The sequence below is a fragment of the Stenella coeruleoalba genome, assembly GCF_951394435.1.
Source record: "Stenella coeruleoalba genome assembly, chromosome: 20".
Lineage (NCBI taxonomy): Eukaryota > Metazoa > Chordata > Mammalia > Artiodactyla > Delphinidae > Stenella > Stenella coeruleoalba.
Window position 1 is genome coordinate 13,057,701 of NC_137166.1, and position 21,016 is coordinate 13,078,716.

Here is a 21,016-nt window from a genome sequence, read left to right on the forward strand (position 1 = left end):
ACTGCTTGTTTGTTTAGATTGACTACCTTTGACTATTTAACTAAACAGACAGCTTTGATTTTAAAAATTTTAAGGATGAATGGAAGAGTAAGTAGATTAAATAAACTTAGACTATACTTTAAAGGAGCTTGACTGTGAAGGAAGAATTTTTTCCTTCATAAGTCAGACAGAGAAAGACAAATATCATATGATATTGCTTATATGTGGAATCTTAAAAAAAAAAAGGGTACAAATGAACTTACCTACAAGAAAGAAACAGAGTTACAGACGTAGAAAACAAACTTCTGGTTACCAGGGGGCAAGGCAGGGGAGGGGGATAAATTGGAATATTGGGATTGACATATACACACTACTATATATAAAATAGATAACTATTAAGGACCTACTGTATAGCACTGGGAACTCTACTCAATTCTCTGTAATGGCCTATACGGGAAAAGAATCTAAAAAAGAGTAGATATATGTATATGTATAACAGATTCACTTTGCTCTGCACCTGAAACTAACACAATACTGTAAGTCAGCTATACTCCAATTAAAATTAAAATTAAAAAAAAGAATTTTCCTTCGCTCCCCACACCCAAATCTTGTCATTATTCTAAATAAATATCTCAAATATATCCCATCTTCTCCCATCCAAAAACACTTGCCTTTTAACTGGCCTACTAACCCCCTCAGTGTAGCCCTTCTCTATACAACCAGAGTTCATCTTTTGAGTTCTCTGATTAAAATTATCCATTAGCCTCTCATTTCCTTTAAGGTAAAATCCAGATTCTTTAATATCAGCTACAGTAGTGTGATCTAACACCCCTTCTCCCCTGATCTTTCATACCCTCAACTCCAGCCATTCTGAACTATGGGATTCCCAGAAGTTATCATTATTCTTTCTGTCCTTTCTACGCTTGCAGTCCTAGAACCCCAGTCTTCCTCAGTTCATCTGACAAAATTCCTTCTTACTCCTGGCCCAGTATAACTTGACCACTACCAGCCTCACCTATCCCTCCTCTACAATCACTGTGATATGTTCTTTCCTTGTGTTCCCATAATATCTTCTGCATTCTTCTGTTACCACATTTATCACACTGTGTTTTTAGTGCTTATTTTCTTCCCAATCGAACTCTTCCATCTTTTGTTTCCTGTGGTTGAGCTTCTTGAGTACTAAGACAGTGGCTTTTTAAATTTTTTTTTACTTCCACCTGTCTCAACTTTGTCGCCTAACACAATACTCAGATTATAGTAGTTACTCAGTACATATTTGGGGGAGGGAGTTGGGTGCGTAGATGGATTCAAAGATGAGAGTCTTAAATTTAAGGAAATTGAAGCTGAAATACATCATGCTAACCAGTAGTATTTATTGTCAGATTGCAGTTATTTTTCTTAGTTGATTATAGCCACTCAGAGGAAAGGACACCTATCAAATATGGTGTAAATAATCACCTCTCAGTAATCAAGTGTAATGTGTGTTTATCTGTTTTCTAGAGGAAAATGTACTTGTGGCAACCTATGTTGAATTGCCTTTTAACCTATATTCCTGAAAGAGAATAATAAAGCGTTAATAAGTCATATTAAAAGTGAAAGACCAGAAAGTAGATTAATGGTTGTAAAGGATGGAAGTAGGGAGGATGGCGAGTGATAGAACAGGCATGGGGTTTCTGCTGGGGTGATGAGAATGTTCTTGGATTAGAAAGTGGTGATGGTTATGCACCCTTGTGAATACAGTTGACCCTCGAACGACACAGGTTTGAACTGCACGGGTCCACTTATACACAGGTTTTTTTTCAGTAGTAAATACTGCAGTACTGCAGGAATCTGAGCATGGGGAACTGTGGATGCAGAGGGCCCCCTATAAATTATACTCAGATTTTCAACTTCACAGAGGGTTGGTGCCCCTAATGTGGCCGTTGTTCATATGTCAACCATATACTAAAAAAACACTGAATTGTACACTTTAAAATCGTGAATTTTATGGTATGTGAATTATAACTGAAAAAGTGAAAAAAAGACAAGAGGTAGAATATTTAGCATTAGACAATAGTATCATAGTTATCTGGGAGGAGTCCTGTTCGTAAGGAAATTTACACCTATTATCAGAACGAATAAGGTTCCAAATTAAAAGTTAAAGACAATTCAAAAGATCTAAATGATTATCTGAATGGTTTTTGTCAGAAAATCTGTTTCTAGCCCAATCATAGGACATCTGAGTTTGTATTAGATAAAGTAAGGAAATACTCTGTCGTTTGTATTTATTTTTTTTGACATTTGTTGCTGTTCACTCCAACTCTAAGTACCAAACAACTTTTTTCTTTCTTGCATTTTCCCTTTTCTTCTTTCTTTCTCTTTCTTTCTTTTTTTTTTTTTTTTACATGGAAGAAATGCCATTGGGTCACCTGCAAGTCACTCAATAAGGAGGACATTTTTAATCTGTCTTTGGTTTGATGTACATATATAATCAGAATGTGTTGCCTTAATTTTAAAATATAACATTTAATTACCATGTAGTACTGACTTAGATAGATGGTAATAGATAAATAGTAAAATATATTTGTCCAGTTCTAACCACATCTTTTGAATCATGGGATCTACTTCTGAGGAGCCAGGAGGCCTAAGATGCCTTCAGTTAGAACTGAGCTTCTCCTATATCTTTTCTCAGTTTGGCCTTATATGTCCTATTGGTTGAACTTATCATGGTATAGATTTGTTATTTTGTTGATCCATTCAACAGATACTTATCAATGCCTATGTGTTGCATGCACTCTTCTAGGCACCGGGCATATAGTAGTTAACAAGGCAAAAGTCCCATCCTCTTAAAACTTTCATTATAGATAGTAGCCAGATTCTTAACCCTTTTTCTAAAAACTCACTTATTGATGATAGTTGGGCGATCAGAGTTTTTTACCGCTTTTCTTTGTTTTTTTGGTTTTGAGGAGGGAGGAGAAGAAATCCTCCTCATCCTTTATATTTTATTTCTTCACAAAATCTTCCTCAGCACTCTTATGCGGAATTTACTGCCTGTTTTTGTGTTGTTCCTAATGCACTTTATATTAGCTTCTGTTCTACTTCTAAACAGCAAATCCGGTCATGTCACTCCCTTATTTCCCTTTTAGTGACTCCCCATTACTCTTGGGTTAAAGTTCAGACATGACTTACAAGGACTTTATGATCTGGTCCTGGCCTGTGTCTCCACAGTCAATCCTCCATTGGACTTTCAGTTCGTCTAACATGCCCTGCTTCCCATTCCAATGAGCTTCCATGCATGCTGCTTTATTTACTTAAAACAGTCTTCTTACCCTTTTTAATATGGCTAACTGCTACTAATTTTTCAGATTTCATCGTAGATAGCACTTTCTCTGGTAAACCTTCCCTGACCAAACCCCCTACTGCAGTGTGGGGTACTCCTCCCCTGTACTGCTGTGGCACCTTGTGATGCCATTAACCAAATACACATTACCTGCTATTACCATAGCCACCACTGGACAGTGTTTGTCTTTCTCCTCCTGTTTTAACCCCCAGTTCCTAACACAGTATGTGCTCAAACATTTGCTTCTGTTTCCTGTAATAACCTATGAAGCCCTTGAGATTAGACTGTGTGTGGTACATCATAAGAAGTGCTAAGCAGATGTTTGAATAATCAGTGAATGAGTGATTGTATTCTTTAGTCTTGGAGTGCAGCCATCTGAAAGAAAAGCTTGTGAACTGCCCCTCCACCCCCCAAACCTCTTCATGTTCTACGTCATACAAAGCCCCTGCTCTGTCTCTCCATCCGAGCAGAGTTTAAGAGCTCATTTTTGCTACTTTTCAGGAATTGAATCATGTATTGAAATTTTTTAACTGAAGCTGCAAAAATAAAGTAATATTCAGCCCTCGCCCATGAATAGTAATGGATTTAGAGATTTCATAGCTTAAGACATGTTAAAACAGTTGTGTAAAATAGACCTTATCGTGTATATGTCAAGTTGAGGGTTTTAGAGGAATAAAGAAAGATGTGTCAGGAAACTAGACTCTGGACAACACTCCTTCATAAAAATGATGTGTGAAAAGCACTGTTGATTGTGAAATCTGCAACTACCAATTCTTGAGCTCCTGGGTTAGACTTTTTGATTTAAGAATTTTGCGTATACAACCTATTTATATTTTCTCTGAAACCCTTATCAGGAATTTTCATTTTAATTATTTTCCTGACTTAAAAAAAAATTTGTCCTTAAGTAAAAAGAGAAAAATGTATGTCCGAATGGTAGTGTTTTATTTTGTCTGCACATTTTTTCCTTTTATCTGTAAATACAGTGACATTTTATCTTTTTGTTTGTTAACTGAAGTGTGAATATGTTTTATCTGACTCTGTATAATGGAATTTTATCATTTATAGTAACCACTGATGTTAAATTTCATACTATTCTAACTGGAGTTTTTTTGGCTTTTTTGTTTTGTTTTTCTCTTATACCTAGTTGTTATGGAATTATAAGCTGAACCTAACTACAGATCCCAAATTTGAATCTGTGGCCAGAGAGGTTTGCAAGTCTACCATATCAGAGGTAGGTTGTGAAAGAAAGAATTTTGTGCATATTTAATGACTTAGAAGCAAAAATTACATCTGTTGACCAGACCAGTCATTAAGGGAGGAATGACTGATTCAGTAACTTTACTTTTCTTGGAATTAACATATGTCTTGGCTCAGAGATAGGCTAAAGGGGTGTAATTAGACTTCTTTTTCTTAACATTTACCTACACTTACAGTAGGATGCTGTTGATTCAGACAAGTTGGAAATCAGGCTCTTTTTGTCCCCAAATGGAGAATACAATCACTTCTGTTATCAGTCAGTGCTCTCACACATTGTACAATCCTCTTATGACTGAGGCGTTATCAGAATGGTTTCCCCAGGAGGCTGATAAACATTCCTAAGTGTTTTGGCTATGCACTTGGACCAGTTGAACCACAGGGCATATGCTTCAAATAATAGGAGTTAGCATTAAAAAGGTTTGTAAAAAGATTGTATATATTGTTATAAATGGATATTGAGTATAAAAATAAAAATAATTACTAAAAATGTATAACATTATATGGATGCTAATTGGTGATATTTTTCAATCATTTCTCTTGGCTCAGTGTAAATATCAAATAATATGAGTGAAAATTGTGGTATTGAAATTTTTATTTTAATTTATTTTATTTTTTAGAATTAGTGATAGAAATTCCATGAAGCTGGGGATTTCTTCATACTGAAAGAATCACAAAGAAAATAGTTGCTATTTTTTTTACCTCAAAGTTAATAATCACAGATCTTGCATCATATATATTTGTCCCCAAACTACCCTATTGATGACTTAATTCAGGACCATTTTCTCCTGAGGTCTTAAGGAAGACGCTACTCCAACCAGATAAGTCCTCAGCTTGTGTTCCTAACTTTCGTCATTATGGGATCTTGTGGAACCTGTTTTCTTCCTCAAACTTTCTACTACTGAATCAGATATGATTTATTCTTTTAAAGCTTTCTTCATATGCGTTGGGGCTTCAGAATAGAATAGCTTATTTTAAAACATTGATCTTCAGCTTCTAGGTTCAGTATCACGCACCTCAAACTCCCTATGTGACTCATGTACATACCCGTTTGAGTGCCATGTGGAAATTTAGCTCATAGACTATGCAGATTCATCAGAATAATCTCCCCCTTTGCTGGTTTTATCCATCTGTATTTATAAAATGAAACTGGCTTCCTTGTAATGTACATGTTATGTTATGGCCCTCTTGTAACCTTTTGGGGTGTTGTGGTTTTATAAAAGATTAATGTAACAGGGACACTTCTCCCTCCCTAGAGGGAGATTATACTGGAGTCAAGAAAATTAAATATCAGGAAGAACATAGTTGCCAACAAAACATTTTATTCTACATCTCCCTCTTATCTTCTTTCTTAATTTTGGAATCCTTCCAAGGAGGAAAACAACATCATAAGAATACTGAAGACTGCCAGCCAAACTTTTTATTTACTCTCCATGATTGAGTCAAATGTTGCCTGCTTTTCTCCTGCCTCATGTCAAAAGTAGAGTGACTATAGCATTTTTTAATGGCACCTTAAGCATCTGCTCCCCAGCCACTTCAGAGTTTACTCCCATTCATAAATATGTTGACGATTTAATGCTGTTTTTTGCTGTTAATCTTAGAAATTTCTTTTATTAGACTTCTCTCCAATAGAGTGGTTGAAGAAAAGCATACACTTTTAATTCAGACACTACATCTGGTTGTAATTGGTGGTGAACAAATAGGTGTTTCAGTAAAATCTCAGGTGATGGAAGCTAAATATACATTTAATTTCTTATTGAGGCTCCAATGCAAAATGTCTCTTGGTCTTTCTTCAGAGTTTTAAACCATTGATTGCCCAGTATTAGAGCCTATACGAATACTTCTACTTCATTGTTTTAAAACCCAGGTGTCTGCCACTAGTCCTGTGTTTTTCATGCAGGGTTTTTCCAGTGGTTGAATTACAAATGCTGAGATGTTCAAGCAGCTATTTCTCCTTTCACTTTTGAAACTTACCTCTGTTTTGCTTTAAAAAAATCACAAACAAACAAACAAAAAACCCTTTTCTTGGAAATACATTCACGGCCCTCTCTTTAGGCATCACCCCAAAAAAAGAGCTCAATGTTAAGCTGAAAACATTACATTCAGCTTGTTGACTGTTGAAGATCTCTGCTGCCTCTTGAAGCCAGTGTGAGGCTATTTAAATTTCCAGGTTTGCTTCTTTAAAAGTAAACACGATTTCCTCTCTTGAACTGAGTCTTTGACTTGCTCTGGATTTAATCCTGGGGTTAGACATGAAGAGACCCATCGGCCCATAGGACAATTAGTATGTGGTATATCCTTCACCTAGCACCTTTTGGAAAAGGAGATTGTATTTATCTTATCAAGTGTGCATGTTTACCGTAGGTGGTGTAATAGTAGAGAATGGTCTCTATTGGTTTCAAAAAAACCGGTAAAATATTCCCTTCTCATTTTTCTTTCCTTCTCATTTATATTGGAAACAGACATTTACATTTGGCTCCTTCCTCTTGTCAAAACTGCCTTTTTTTTTTAATTGCTCCAAATGCAACAGGCTTTTTCTAAACAACCTTCTCTGCTTTATAATTCAAGCTTAAAACCGTGTAAGTAGATTTCACTTTTTTATACCTGAATTTCAACATTTTGGGGCTATTTTCCTTCATTAGCGCTTGTGATTTTGTGTACTTTGCAGGAACACTACCCATGTGGAGTCACGCTGTGCTTGATCCACTAGATCATATGTCTAAACCACCCAAATTAGACTTGCAATGGCCTTCCCCTTCCCAAACTTCTTGCCAGACTGCACTGAACATCATTTTTTTAAAATAAATTTATTTATTTATTATTTATTTTTGGCTGCATTGGGTCTTTGTTGCTACGTGCGGGCTTTCTATAGTTGTGGTGAGTGGGAGCTGCTCTTTGTTGCGGTGCGCAGGCTTCTCACTGCAGTGGCTTCTCTTGTTGCGGAGCACGAGCTCTAGGTGCGTGGGCTTCAGTAGTTGTGGCACTTGGGCTCAGCAGTTGTGGCTCACAGGCTCTAGAGCGCAGGCTCAGTAGTTGTGGCGAACAGGCTTAGTTGCTCCGCAGCATGTGGGATCTTCCCAGACCAGGGCTGGAACGCGTGTTCCCTGCATTGGCAGGCAGATTCTTAACCACTGCGCCACCAGGGAAGTCCCTAAACATCATATTTAAACATATTTCTGTTCTAGACCACAGTGTTGAAGCTGGGATTCTACTAGGTTCAAAAACATATGTCCAAATCCATAGTTAATTCAGAACACATTAATGTCATGTCAAGAGGTAATAGTACGCCTTCCTCCCTCCCTCCCCTTGGTCATTAGGTTTACCTAACATTAATAGTTTGCTGTGTAGCTTGGCTTGGGATATGCAACTAGACTTTAGTTCTGCACCTGTTTTTCAGACCTATTCCTTAGACTGATCTTCTCACTGTCCATTGTGTTCTTTGCATGGATAAAGGGACTTCTCAGTAGAATCATTATAAAAAGAGCTGTCAAAAGCTCTTTTCAATAAATACATTTTAATCAACTTTCTCAACAAAGCTGAAAATTTTTAAAAAGCTCTTTACTCCATTTAAACATGAGTTCTACCTAAGCATTTGTATATGTATGTATTTTCTTGCAAAGCATATTAATCAGGTATTTCCTAGAAGGTGCAACGATCTGAGTAGGCATGGCACACGATTTTCTTTAAAACACAAGCATTTCTAAGTGTTTTCCTTTTTCTTCCCCGGAAGAAGAAACAAGAAAATATCATTCTCTCTTTTGTAAAAGTTGTTTGGTAAGAGAATAGTATAATTGTGTAAAACAGCCACTTTCCTTTGAGCAGATCAAAGAGTGTGCTGATGAACCAGTTGGAAAAGGTTACTTGGTTTCCTGCTTGGTGGATCACCGAGGCAACATCACTGAGTACCAGTGTCACCAGTACATCACCAAGATGACAGCCATCATTTTCAGTGATTACCGTCTGATCTGTGGCTTCATGGATGACTGTAAAAATGACATCAACATTCTGAAATGTGGGAGCATTCGGCTTGGAGAAAAGGTATCTACTACACTGCCTTCACCAAAGGGGTCTTACAGACTCGATGGATGAAAAGCTTTGTATGGCTGGCATGGAAAAATTTAGGGCTAGAGGTAGACTTAAAGTTGAGGTCCAGACAGCCCCAATATCTAAGGCTAGTTGGCCTGTGGGTACACTTCATCTGTTTGTAACAAAATGTTTCGATACTGTATGGGGGAGTAGAGGAATTAATATCTGCTAAGATTAGTGTTAGCTTCAAAATGCAAAACCAGCTGCTGGTTACCTATAACGTTCCTCTGGAAAAGTATTCAGTAGTCCTTTGGGAAAAGTAGTTGGATTAGGAGGGACTCAAGTTCTCTAACCTTTCTTTGCATATACCTCACTGTTGCCATAAAAAAAATTACTTAGTAAGCACACCAGTATAAAAGAAGATAATGTATTTAAAAATTAGAAAATTTAAAAATATGGAAGGTACTTTTAGCTTCTCAGAAGAAAGCTACTCTGTAAATGTTATATATGTTATGTTCATCTCAGGAGAACTAGTTTTAGTAAAGACAGGAAAGAAAATAACTACCTAGGTTCTTCTTCCTTAATTATATCTGATCTTGTTTTTGTCCTTGTTAGTCTCTTGTCCAGAGGGTCACAATGGAGGTTCAGCCAGGTTAATGCTGAATTTGTTTGCTTAGCAAAAATGAAAGAACTCCTAAAAAGTAGCAGATGCCGGTGGGAGAGGTAGTCTGAGACCTATGTATGGCATCAGCTGTTAATTGCTGCTGCTCATTAATCTGCTGTTCAGGAAGTACGAGAGAAAGCAAAATCCATTTGTGCCTTTGCCCTCTGTTCAGAGCACTGTGACTTGCAGGCTTCCATCCCTGACTGGGGGGCGTGGTGTTAGAATTCTGGAACTGCACACACCAGTTCAAATGAAGGTTTGAGCGCTGGTTATTGTCTGGCTGTCACCAAATACCCTTTGCTTCATACCAGCACAGGGCTCGCCCTTTCACAGGGAACCTCTGAGTCAGTCTTGAGAGCGCCGTGAACTGACATTTAGCTTTCAGGCAGCTAATGAAAGGCCAGTTTTAATAAAGAAGGGTGATTCTTCACTTTCCCAGCACACTGTAGAAATGGAACAAAAGCATTTAAGTCACCCTGATAGTTCAGGAAGCGCCTCTGACTTTATTTAGGGTGTTGAGGGTTATATCCAGTTCCAAACCTCGCTCTTAAATATCTTCATATAAGTGTAACAGACACACTTTTCAGGACTCAGTGATGACACATTTTCATTTTTGTGGTTAGTGATCCATGCTGTAGAGCAGACCATTACAATTCACCTCTCTTTGTAGTAGTTCTTCCCTATTGCCCACAAAGATAATCGCTGGTTAGCTTCCCACTAGCAATCTGAACTGTTAGTGCAAAACCTGCTTTCAGCTGCGTGTACAAGTTACTAAGTCTGCACTGACTTGAACCATGGTAGAATATAACAGTGCCAGAGCCCAAAGATGTGGCAGTGAGGATTGATTTTTCAGCTTAGTTAAAATAACAAAAAATGTTTCCATGGACCATCCAAATGCACATTTTTGTCATTTTCATCTTTGGCTCTACCCGCCAGTTAGATGAATTTCTTTTTACTCCAGACCCCCACCCTAGCACCCTAGAATGACTCATCATGCCTGCACTTCTGAAAAAGCATGTTCCTTTCTATGTAATCCACCCTATTGCTACAGCCAAGTTTAAAAATGATAGCAGTCTGTCCTCAGCCCTTCTTTGCCTTTTTCTAACTATAGTTTACTTCTCTGAAGCCAAGTTATTTAGTTTTGAAAATTATCCTGAAAATTTATAAAGTCAGCTTCTGACCACAGAAGAGAACACACTCATCAGTTTTAAATTTGTTGCCCTGAAGCTTGCAAACTCCTCTGTGACTAGCTTTGAACTCACCTCCAAAGGCCAGAGGAGAGGGGTCATGGTTAATCTGTTTATACCCTGCCTCTGTATGAACATATAAATGTCATAATTTCAAAACTATAATGATTCTTTCAGAATGTTAATATATGTAAATTTTTAGAACAAAGACTATATATTTAATAAAACATTTAGAATTTTCTAAATAAATATTTTTAAAATGAAAAGGCAGATCTCCAAAAGTAAATGTAAATAATTTATATCATTTGAAGAGAAAGTAGAATGTGGCATCCAGTACAGGAACTTAATTGCAGACAAGTGCCCCATATTATTACTACTTTTATACTTTTCACACACTAGTTTTATCATTTTATCCTTTTCTGCTTTTAACCAACTACTTTGAATAGTTCAGACATTCTTTTTCTCTCTTTACCTATGGAGGTAGATCACAGAAGACATTACAGATGTTGAAACGGAGAATGGTTAATAGCAGAGATGAAAACTGAGTTCTTGCCCACCTTTTTGTGATTAGTGTTATCCTTCTCTGGTCTTTCAAAAAAATTTTTTAATAAGGCAAGTTGTATGGAGAAGAAAAAATATTACCTATTGAACTGCTAAAAACTGATCGGGACCCTAGTAATAGTTTGTTGTTTTTTTTGTTGTTGTTGTTGTTTTTTGTTTGTTTGTTTGTTTGTTTTTTGCGGTACGCGGGCCTCTCACTGTTGTGGCCTCTCCCATTGTGGAGCACAGGCTCCGGATGCGCAGGCTCAGCAGCCATGGCTCACGGGCCCAGCTGCTCTGCAGCATGTGGGATCTTCCCGGACCGGGGCACGAACCCGTGTCCCCTGCATCAGCAGGCGGACTCTCAACCACTGCGCCACCAGGGAAGCCCAGTAATAGTTGTAAGACAGACATTTGTCTCACCACAATAAGAATTTTAAAAATTCATTTTACGTCCATTTACAATATCATTTGTTATTCATATGTCAAGCCTGCATATTAATAACTTTTTAAAACCTAACCCTAAGTAATTTCATTTTCTTGTAGGTAATGTGCTGCTGTACAGTTCCTTGCTTTCATTCATATTCAGTAATAACCCTACAGTCTTCTTTGTCAAATATTTGCATACATTTCAGTTGTATAACTCAAATGGGCTGAACTGAAAAGCTCAGAGACTCTGGGAAACTGAGAAGAATTCCTGAAATATCTTTATTAGAAAAAATTGTCTAAAGTTATGATGAATGAAAATATCTAATGGAGGTGATGTTATGGCACAATACTAATATGTGGTGCTACAATTGCTATAATTAAAATTACATCTCACATTCCGTAGAGGATTTCAAACCAAACCATGGTGCTGGTGCATTTAAACAGTTGTAAACCCTAAGTATACAGGGAAACACTTAGACTCATTACAGGGAAATCATTTCTTTACCCTATGATGTCAGAACTGAAGGGTAAGTCTAAATCGTGAGTTGACTATCATGCTATTTTTTCAACCTCTTTTATGTGATTGTGACCTAATTGCTAGCAACCTCTCAGTAAGTTATTATGAGCTACTAAAATTTGGTATAGGACATTATTTCATTAACATAAAATCATGTTTATAATAATCTCTTGTAAACTGTAAATAGTAAGTGACTGATATGTTTCCAAATCTTTGTTATCACAGGTTTGTTTTTCCTTTGGGAAGTGGAAATGGGTGGGGCTCTTCTAAGTGGGCCAAAGTCAGACACATTTTAGTGTCACTCATAAATTAGGAAGAAAAAATAAGCCTTACTCTGAATTTCTGGCGTTGTGTCCACTTTTCTCTCTGTCCTTATCTTTTTGTCACTTGTCCTTCAGAGTTTTTTCTCCCTTCAGAATTACTCTCTCAAAAAGCTTTTTGCTCATCTCAGGTTTCTAAGCATTGGATGGAATCATAAAGCTAGTGAGAAAGTTTGAGGTACAGATAGAAAATAGGAAGGCACGAGAATCTGCTAGTATAGTGTGCTTCCTGATCTTTTTTGGATCAGAAAACCTTTTGAAATTTAATGAAAGCTATGAACTCTCCTCAGGAAAAATATACAAAACCCACATACAAATTGTAGGAGTTTCATAGCACTCCAAGATCTAAAAAATAAATGGTGGACTGTTAGCTAGGTGCCTTATGTTCTGCAACTTGGACAAGTTGATAAACTCCTTTAGGCCTCTGTTTACTCAACTGCACAATAGGTATCACAGCTCGTAGCCCCTTTCACAGGTATATTAGGAGAGAACATGAAAATTTTCATGAAAATACTTGGAAATAAATGTGCTGTGGAACAAACCCTATTACAACAAAATGGAAAAAAACTATATACATTTTTTGTTGAATTGAAATTTTAGTAAAATAGATGTTTCCCTACCTAGTTTTAGGAGTCTTATATACAGATGATTTCATAAACATGGTATTTTACTATAATGAGATTTTATATACGTGTGTGTGTGTGTGTGTGTGTGTGTGTGTGTGTCAGTAAAATGATAACACTGAATTTTCTGCTGCTTTGGTTTGGTATATTTATGGATATACCTCTCAAGTTTTTGAAGCATATCTTCTGAGTATAGGAAATTAGGACTCTTGAATAGAAAGTGTTTAGGGGAAATTTTTCATATTTTGAACGATTGAGTGCTTGTGGTTGCTATGGGGTAGATGCAATGTACAATTAAAGATAATTGGATTAGGAAAGCTCTCAAAAGCAGTTTGTATAAATGGTGGTAATCTTGTTAAATCATATTAAGATAAATCCAGAACATCAAAGTGAACAACATTACACTAAAGATTGGGGTCTTTGCGGACAGTATAAAATAGAAAAAAGAGAAAGAGGGTCTCTATAACATATTTTCTCAATGAATTTTGAGGTTTGTTGTTATTTTTTAAACTTGACTAAAGCACATTTGAGAAATACCTAGCCCTTAGAGGTAAATGAACAGATATTTCTGCAGTGTTCTATCAGTATTGACAATGAACTGTGATCACTACATTGGGCTGATGTAATTTCTTTAAAATTTTCTGACATTTTAAACTCTGAAAAGTCAGGTTCTTGTTTCTAGTGCAAACTAAACTGACTTAAATTTCCCAGGATCTGTATTTTCATTTATAGCTTGCAACTATTACATTCTTACCAAAGATTATCGAGGGCATTTTCTGTAACTTTCACAATGTGGTTGGTTCTCACCCTATTTCTCAATAGAACATTGATAAACAATTGTGTGTTGAGTTGATTTTTTTGGTTTTTTGTTTTTAACCAAATGATGTTTATTTGATGCTCATGGTGGTGAGAGTTTTTTAATGTTAGTATCCTTGCTGTTTTAGGATGCACATTCACAGGGTGAGGTGGTATCATGCTTGGAGAAAGGCCTGGTGAAGGAAGCAGAAGAAAGAGATCCTAAGATTCAAGTCTCTGAACTCTGCAAGAAAGCCATTCTCCGGGTGGCTGAGCTGTCCTCAGATGACTTTCACTTAGACCGGCATTTATATTTTGCCTGCCGAGATGATCGGGAACGTTTTTGTGAAAATGTGAGTCAGCTCAGAAACTGTTCTTCTTTGCTTCCTTTTCTTCCTAAATATTTTTTTATACTTGATTCCAAAATTAAACCAACACAAGCTGTCACATGTAGAAAAGTCACTGAAATGGAAGGTGGAGTTGGTCCCAGGATAACAGAAAGTTATCTGGGTACTGGATACGGCTCCTCAGCCTTGAGGTAACATCTAGTTAACACTTGGCTTCGAACGGTCTCCATACGTTGTTTTTTCTACTCTATCTCACTTCTCAATTTCAGTTCTTGGAAGTCTGTTTTATATATAGGAATCCTATCTTACCAGGGAATCCCATTCACATATATTCCGTGGCTAAAAATTGGCCATATTACGTATTTATATTTAACTACTTTTGGCTAAGACGAAGGAAGCAACAGGTGGCTAACTTTTAAAACCAAATCCTTGGTTACTACCTGCGTACCCTATAGAAGACCTTTCCAACCCTTTAGGCAGAAATAATCTCCATCTTTACCGCAAAGGACTGAGCGTGACTTGTGTACACTCCCACTCTGCCTGCTGTTTTGAATTAATAGCTTTAACTATCAGAACCACTGATCAGAGCCAATGCTAGAGTTTTATTGACTCTAGCATAAAGTTGTAAGAAGAGAGACTCATTGACGCTTCTCTTGGTTTCCTAATTAACAGTATGTCTGGGAACACATGACAGTGTATTCAAATACCATGGGAAATTTTTTTTCATCTTTACTGCAATCGTTACTTTCTTTCAAAGGCTACTAAATTTTACAAATGGCTGAGCCATATGTTCAAAGGTAGTCATCATTATAATAATTTAACAGAAAGTTCTTTATAAGATTGTGGATATTGCCCAGCGTAACTACTTAGCTAGTGATGATGATGATGTTATATTCCATCTTACAGACACAAGCTGGTGAAGGCAGAGTATATAAGTGCCTCTTTAACCATAAATTTGAAGAATCTATGAGTGAAAAAGTAAGTATTACTTTGAAACAAACCAGCATTTTATTCATTTTCTTAAAAGCTTTCTCAAATCCTCTCAAACAATATTCTTATAAACTCATACCAAAATATAAAATACTGATACAGCTTGTCCTTTTCAGGGGTAAGATACTTGGCTTTTAGTAGGAAACCAAAGCATATTTCACCTAAACCAAAAAAATTAAGCTTCTCTTGATATCTGGACTTTGGGACGCCAATGGGGAATCAATTTGGGGAGTAAAATCAGAGAATTTTATGTCAGAATTACACTGAAGCCATCCCTATGTACTCAAGAAGTTTAGACTAACCAAACCAATATGCTTCATAGATAATTAGCGATTTAATTTTTCAGCAACTGTGTCATTAAGCTTTCTCATTACTGTTAGTTCTTTGTCCCTGGATGAATGCAAGAATCTTTCATGACTTTTGAAAGTCGTTATTTTTGGCTTTGCTATCCTGTCACTTACTTTCCTGTGTGGCTGAAGAAATGTTTTTCATTTCACTTCCTTATATCATTTAGTATTGAATAATTGTATTTTAAAAGTATAGTAGAATGGAGCTTCCAGAGTGTTATGTCAGTTGCCACTTTCATTCTGGTGGAATTTACTTTAGGGATATTGTTGAAGAGGAAAAGAATACTTTGTCAAGTTAATGTATTAGAAGCTACCAAATATTTATGTGTTTTGGACAGTTGCTGTTGTTGCAACAATCAGCAATTCACCATAGAATTCCAGGCTTTCCTGCTCATATACCCCTGCTTCTTGCTACACTAGTTCAGCACACTTGTGCTCAATTTTAACCAAACCTAAACATAGACATTTTGGTAACCACTGCAGTTGGTTACTGTACTTGGCCATGAGCCTCTGCTTGTCTTAGAGGTACATGTACTTAGAGGTACATGTGAACGGCTCAGAGGTACATGTGAGCGGTCTCACAGCTCCCTTGGTGCCCTCTTTTCTCAGTGTCGAGAAGCACTAACAACCCGCCAGAAGCTGATTGCCCAGGATTATAAAGTCAGTTATTCATTGGCCAAATCCTGTAAGAGTGACTTGAAGAAATACCGGTGCAACGTGGAAAACCTTCCTCGGTCCCGGGAAGCCAGGCTCTCCTACCTTCTGATGTGTCTGGAGTCAGCTGTGCATAGAGGTAAGAGTTAATTTCTTTTTATCCTTTTCGCTCCTTTTTGGATCGTCTCCTGCTATGTGGGCTCTTTTGAGTACACTTGTACCTTGTGACTCAGGAGCCTTTCTTTGTAAGCAAAACTCTAGGCTGAAGGCTTGGTATCCCTAAGTCTTATTGAAGCCCCTTCCTCTTAACTCAACAGCCCTAAATTTTGTTTTTCTTTACATCCCAGCCTTTTTAAAGTAAGGTATATTTCTCAAATCCAATTTAAAATTTTTAAAATGCATGTCACACAGCAATTTTAGGAGAGTCAGGGAAGCGTAATGATTTAGCATATGAGCTTTGGGTCAGAGAGACGTGACTTCAAATGATGGCTCTATCACCATACTAACTGCCTGGGGACCATTATTTATGTTTCTTAATCTCTCCAAACCTCATTTTTCTTATCTATAAAACAAAAATATATTACCTGTGTTGAGGAGTTCTTGTGAGGATCGAATGAGGTTTTTTGGCATAGCACGTAACATATGGTAAGTGATAAGTAAGTACTGTTATTATTCTAACAGTGTTGATATAAAGAAATGAAGCAGTGAAAGAAGGAAGGATTACCTTATAAGGTCAGACTCGGGGTCTGTTCAGTCCAAAAGTCAATCCCTGATAAAGGAACTAAGAAGGATGTATAAAAGGTCAGGGTCATTCAGAAAGAACGTTTCTTAACATGGGCTATAGGATGTAAAAATGAAATTTCTAGCTGTCGAATGAATGACACTAGGACAATTGCCTAGTGATTAAAAAGTTAAGAGGAAAAAGATCAGTTGTTAAATAAAACTCAGAACTTTTTGTTGAATTTTTTTCTCATATCTGGGTAGTGAAAGACTCCTAAGCTTAAAAGCAATGGAATAGCAACCAGAGACCATGCATGTTTGGTATTCATGCAAACGAAGGACATTTTGGAGGAAATTGGAGAATTTTGATTATGGTCTGGGTGTTTGATGAAATTTTCTTGAAACGTAAAGGCGGAGATTGTTGACTACTAAAAGCATATTATAAAGCAGAATGCAAAACATCTAATTTCGGTATGTAAAAAATAGAGAGTTTATCTCCTTAAACTGCAAATTAACAGGAAACACAAAAAGACTCAGCAAATAAATGGTCAAAGGATATGAACAGATAATTCATAAAAGTTATACAGATTTTTTAATACTAAAAAGTCTGACCATGTGAGTGTTAGTAGGATGTGAAAGAACTGGAACTACACTATTGATGGGAATTTTAAATTTCTACTTCGGAAAATAGTTGGCCAGTTTCTTAAGAAGTTCCGCATACATCTAACTTATGACCCAGCTGTGTAAATCCTAGGTTACCCAAGGTATATGAAAGCATATATCCATATAAACTCTTGTGTATGAATGCTCATAACAGCATATTTGTAATAGCCCAAAACTGGAAATAACCCAAATGTTCATCAGCAGTTTAAGGGATAAACGAATTGTAGTATAGCCACATAATGGAATCATATTACTTAGCAGTAAAAAGCAACGCACTGTTGATTTGTGGCTGAATCTCAAAAAGTCTGAAAGAAGTCAGACAAAAAAAAAAAGAGTCCATAGCATATCATTCCATTTATATGAACTTTATTTATATGAACTTCTGAAAACTGCAAACTAGTAAAATAATGTGTAGTCACAGAAAGCAGATCATTGGTTGACTGGGCATGGGGTAGGTGGGTAGAGAGGAAAGGAAAGGAGGGATTCTAAACGAACATGTGGAAGCTTTTGGAGTTGATGGTTATATGTTCGATATCTTGATTGTGGTGATGGTTTCATTGATGCGTACATATGTCAGACTTATCCAATTGTATGTTTTAAAAGCGTAGTTTATTATATGTCAGTTATACCTCAGCAAAGCTGGGGTTTTTTTTGGTTAAATTTCATAAGTTTTCCCAGATGGCATTGACAGCTCAAAGAAGAGTTGGGGAGCTGTAGTGAGTATTTGAAGTGAAGATTTTTCCACACGCTTAAAGGGTGTAAGCCAGTAGGGATTTTCCTGGCTTTGATTTTTACCCCAGTAGTTATCTTATTGATAAGACTTCTGTTGGCAAAACATACGCATTACTAGTTCAGTAGTATAAAATTCTGTATAAGGCAGAACACTGACAGGATAAACCCTAGTCTTTGGAGTATTAAACTCATTTTATGCTGATAAAGCTTTTGCTAAGTTCTCTGCTTTTCAGTCTAGATAATAGTATGACTGGTATATTCTAGGGAAAAACTTGTACTTTTAATATGTGGTAATATCCGATCCTGTAGCTCACCATCCATAATGTTGTGACTTAAATCCTAACAGGGCGGCAAGTGAGCAGCGAGTGCCAGGGCGAGATGTTAGATTACCGCCGCATGTTGATGGAAGACTTTTCTTTGAGCCCTGAGATCATCCTGAGCTGTCGGGGGGAGATTGAACACCACTGTTCTGGATTGCATCGAAAAGGGCGAACCCTGCATTGTCTGATGAAAGTAGTTCGGGGGGAGAAAGGGAACCTTGGAATGAACTGCCAGCAAGCGGTAAGGACAGATTTTCCGCTGCCGTTGTTAATGTTACAGTTTATCAGCCGAGGAGCCTCTTCCTGACGCTGTCCCAGCTCATTTATCTGGATCATTTGTGACATCACAGTGAACCTTAGGTATTAAGAACTAGACACAAAATACTGTTTCTTCAGGCATATCAGAGTAAAAACGTGGAATTTGCTGCAGAGCAGAAGTTTGAGCTCATAATAAATAAAAAGAGCTATACAGTAAACTTAAAGAAATAGATTAAATGCATTGTTTACTGGAGTGTTTAAAGAAGAGATATCTGGCTAGATTGTATTTACTAAGGCAAACCGGGTTCTGGGAAATCAGAAAAGGTCTTCCAGCAAAAGAGAATGTGCCTCTCCCACCACTTTTGATTGAGTTGAGGCTGAAAGAGAGCTGAAATGAATTGAAACTTTCTAAGCTTCTCTTCGTGTTACTGATACGAAGCATGGCATGAATTCCTGGCCTGAAGGATCAAGAAAGCATGTCGTTTTCAAAATCCCACCATCTTTTCTTGTTCAACAAGGGCAGCTGTGCATGGGAGGGTCTGTCTTTCTCTACCGCCAAACTCTACAGTCAGTTCTGTAAACATAGTTGGAAAAAATTAGTGTGCTTTGCTTGAGAAGATAAAGTTGTTCTTGATTCAAGGTTTATAAACAGTTGAGTAACTATAGATCAGGTACATATTATAATTTAACAAAGTATTATAATAGATACAGTGCATCTGTTTCATTACCATTATCCATGTTTATTGCTTTTTACCGAATAAGAGTCTTTGAGCAATTTACAATACGAAATGTAACAGTGGTATCGTGTACAATGAATTCTGTGGTTTCCTATACCTTCCTTTAGGAAGCACAGAAGATAGAGTTTAGCCTTATACTCTAAATTAGAAGGTTGAGATTCTCTCCTAAGTGAAACTTCAGAAAACTGCAATTCATTAGTCTCTTATTTTTGTTGTTGGCATTTTTTATTAAAAACAGAATATTAATTGAATTTGATTTTCCTCCTAATCAGGTAAAATCATAATTTTACAGTCTGAAACACAAAATTTCCATAGAATTTTGACATGGGGTAAAATTTCATCTTAGCTTCTATTACTCACCCTGACCCAGAGTGGACAGTAACTTATACATCCCATAGTGGGGAAAATAGACAAATGTCGCCTCTTATCCAGAATACCAAGCCTAGCTAGAAGGAAGGCTTCTGGATATAGTTCCTCAGGAGCAGTCTTTGCTGGTGATTGTCCTGGGAAACTTCTGGGACAGTGTGTGTGCCTGGGCCCCAGACCAAGAACAAATCAAGACATTTCATCCTTAATGCAGCATGCAAAGGGGAGGGTGGTGGTCAGGACTAAACTTATATTTTTCCTGAGGCTACACTTTGTACTAAGGTGTACAGAAAAAAGAAATTAGTCTGATTTTATTTGGAAGCATCTAGTTTACCTCCAGGGCTTTTTGAAATTTAGCTTGTTGAGAGAGAAATAAATAGCACCCACCTCATGCTTTGTGCCCAAAAGAAAAGTGCTTCCAAAGCTAGAGGTTAGCCTCAAAAGGTAAAATACGTGGTTCTGTCCACATTAAGTTTGACTAAGTGGGCAAGAAACACTTCATTTTGTTTTTTATGGACCTGTGGTCTTTAGCCTTTGCTCACAAAAATTGAAGATAAGTGATCCAAAGGGAGAAAGTTTTCCTTAGTCATCTACTTCATTATCCATCCTCAGTCACATGGAGGAATGTTTTGTAATAATTTGCTTTTCAAAGTTTCTTTCCTTGATACAGTAGACTTCCATATTGGTCTGTGGTTGACCATTAATTTTCCCTTGTTCTCTGCTTGGTGGTGCTTTGATTTAGTGATCTCTCAATAAATAGTAAAGCGAATAAATAGTGAAGCATAAGAATAATTATTATCTTAATGAGTATATACTCTTCCAAATACACTGTGATCATGAACTTAAATTCTTTTCAGTTATGGCTGAACAAATCTGGGCCCAGTCTCACCTAGGCTGAGGAGACTGCTGTCTATTCTCTAGACTAATTGTTTGGAAGCATTTTCTCACGTTTTCCTAAGCAATCAGGGCAGGAATAGATGTATCATCATGTACTATTTCACGTACGTAGTGTTTATTTCCCACACCGCTGTCACTGGATTCCAGAGTAGCAGTGATCCCTTGAGCCTTTGACCTCCTAGAGTCTGTAGGGCATTCACTGTCTTCTTTTAGAACCTGCAGTCTGGTACATGCACGGAGAATTCTCAAAGTTTGCCTGTCAGTCATGGATATTTAACTAAGTTCTTAGAGAAACTTCCAGACTCCCATGATGCTTATAATGTCCCTCAGAA

The 21,016-nt window shown here is 37.1% G+C and overlaps 1 protein-coding gene across 1 annotated transcript in view; it reads left to right on the forward strand.

Annotated features, from left to right (window-relative positions):
* Positions 1-21,016, forward strand: part of GLG1 (golgi glycoprotein 1) — a 144,298-nt gene that overhangs the window by 87,277 nt on the left and 36,005 nt on the right. Inside the window, exons 3-8 of the mRNA XM_079907697.1 lie at positions 4,443-4,529; positions 8,375-8,590; positions 13,803-14,006; positions 14,907-14,978; positions 15,947-16,130; positions 18,453-18,667. Coding sequence (XP_079763823.1) covers positions 4,443-4,529; positions 8,375-8,590; positions 13,803-14,006; positions 14,907-14,978; positions 15,947-16,130; positions 18,453-18,667 — 978 coding nt within the window. The remainder of the gene's footprint in view (positions 1-4,442; positions 4,530-8,374; positions 8,591-13,802; positions 14,007-14,906; positions 14,979-15,946; positions 16,131-18,452; positions 18,668-21,016) is intronic.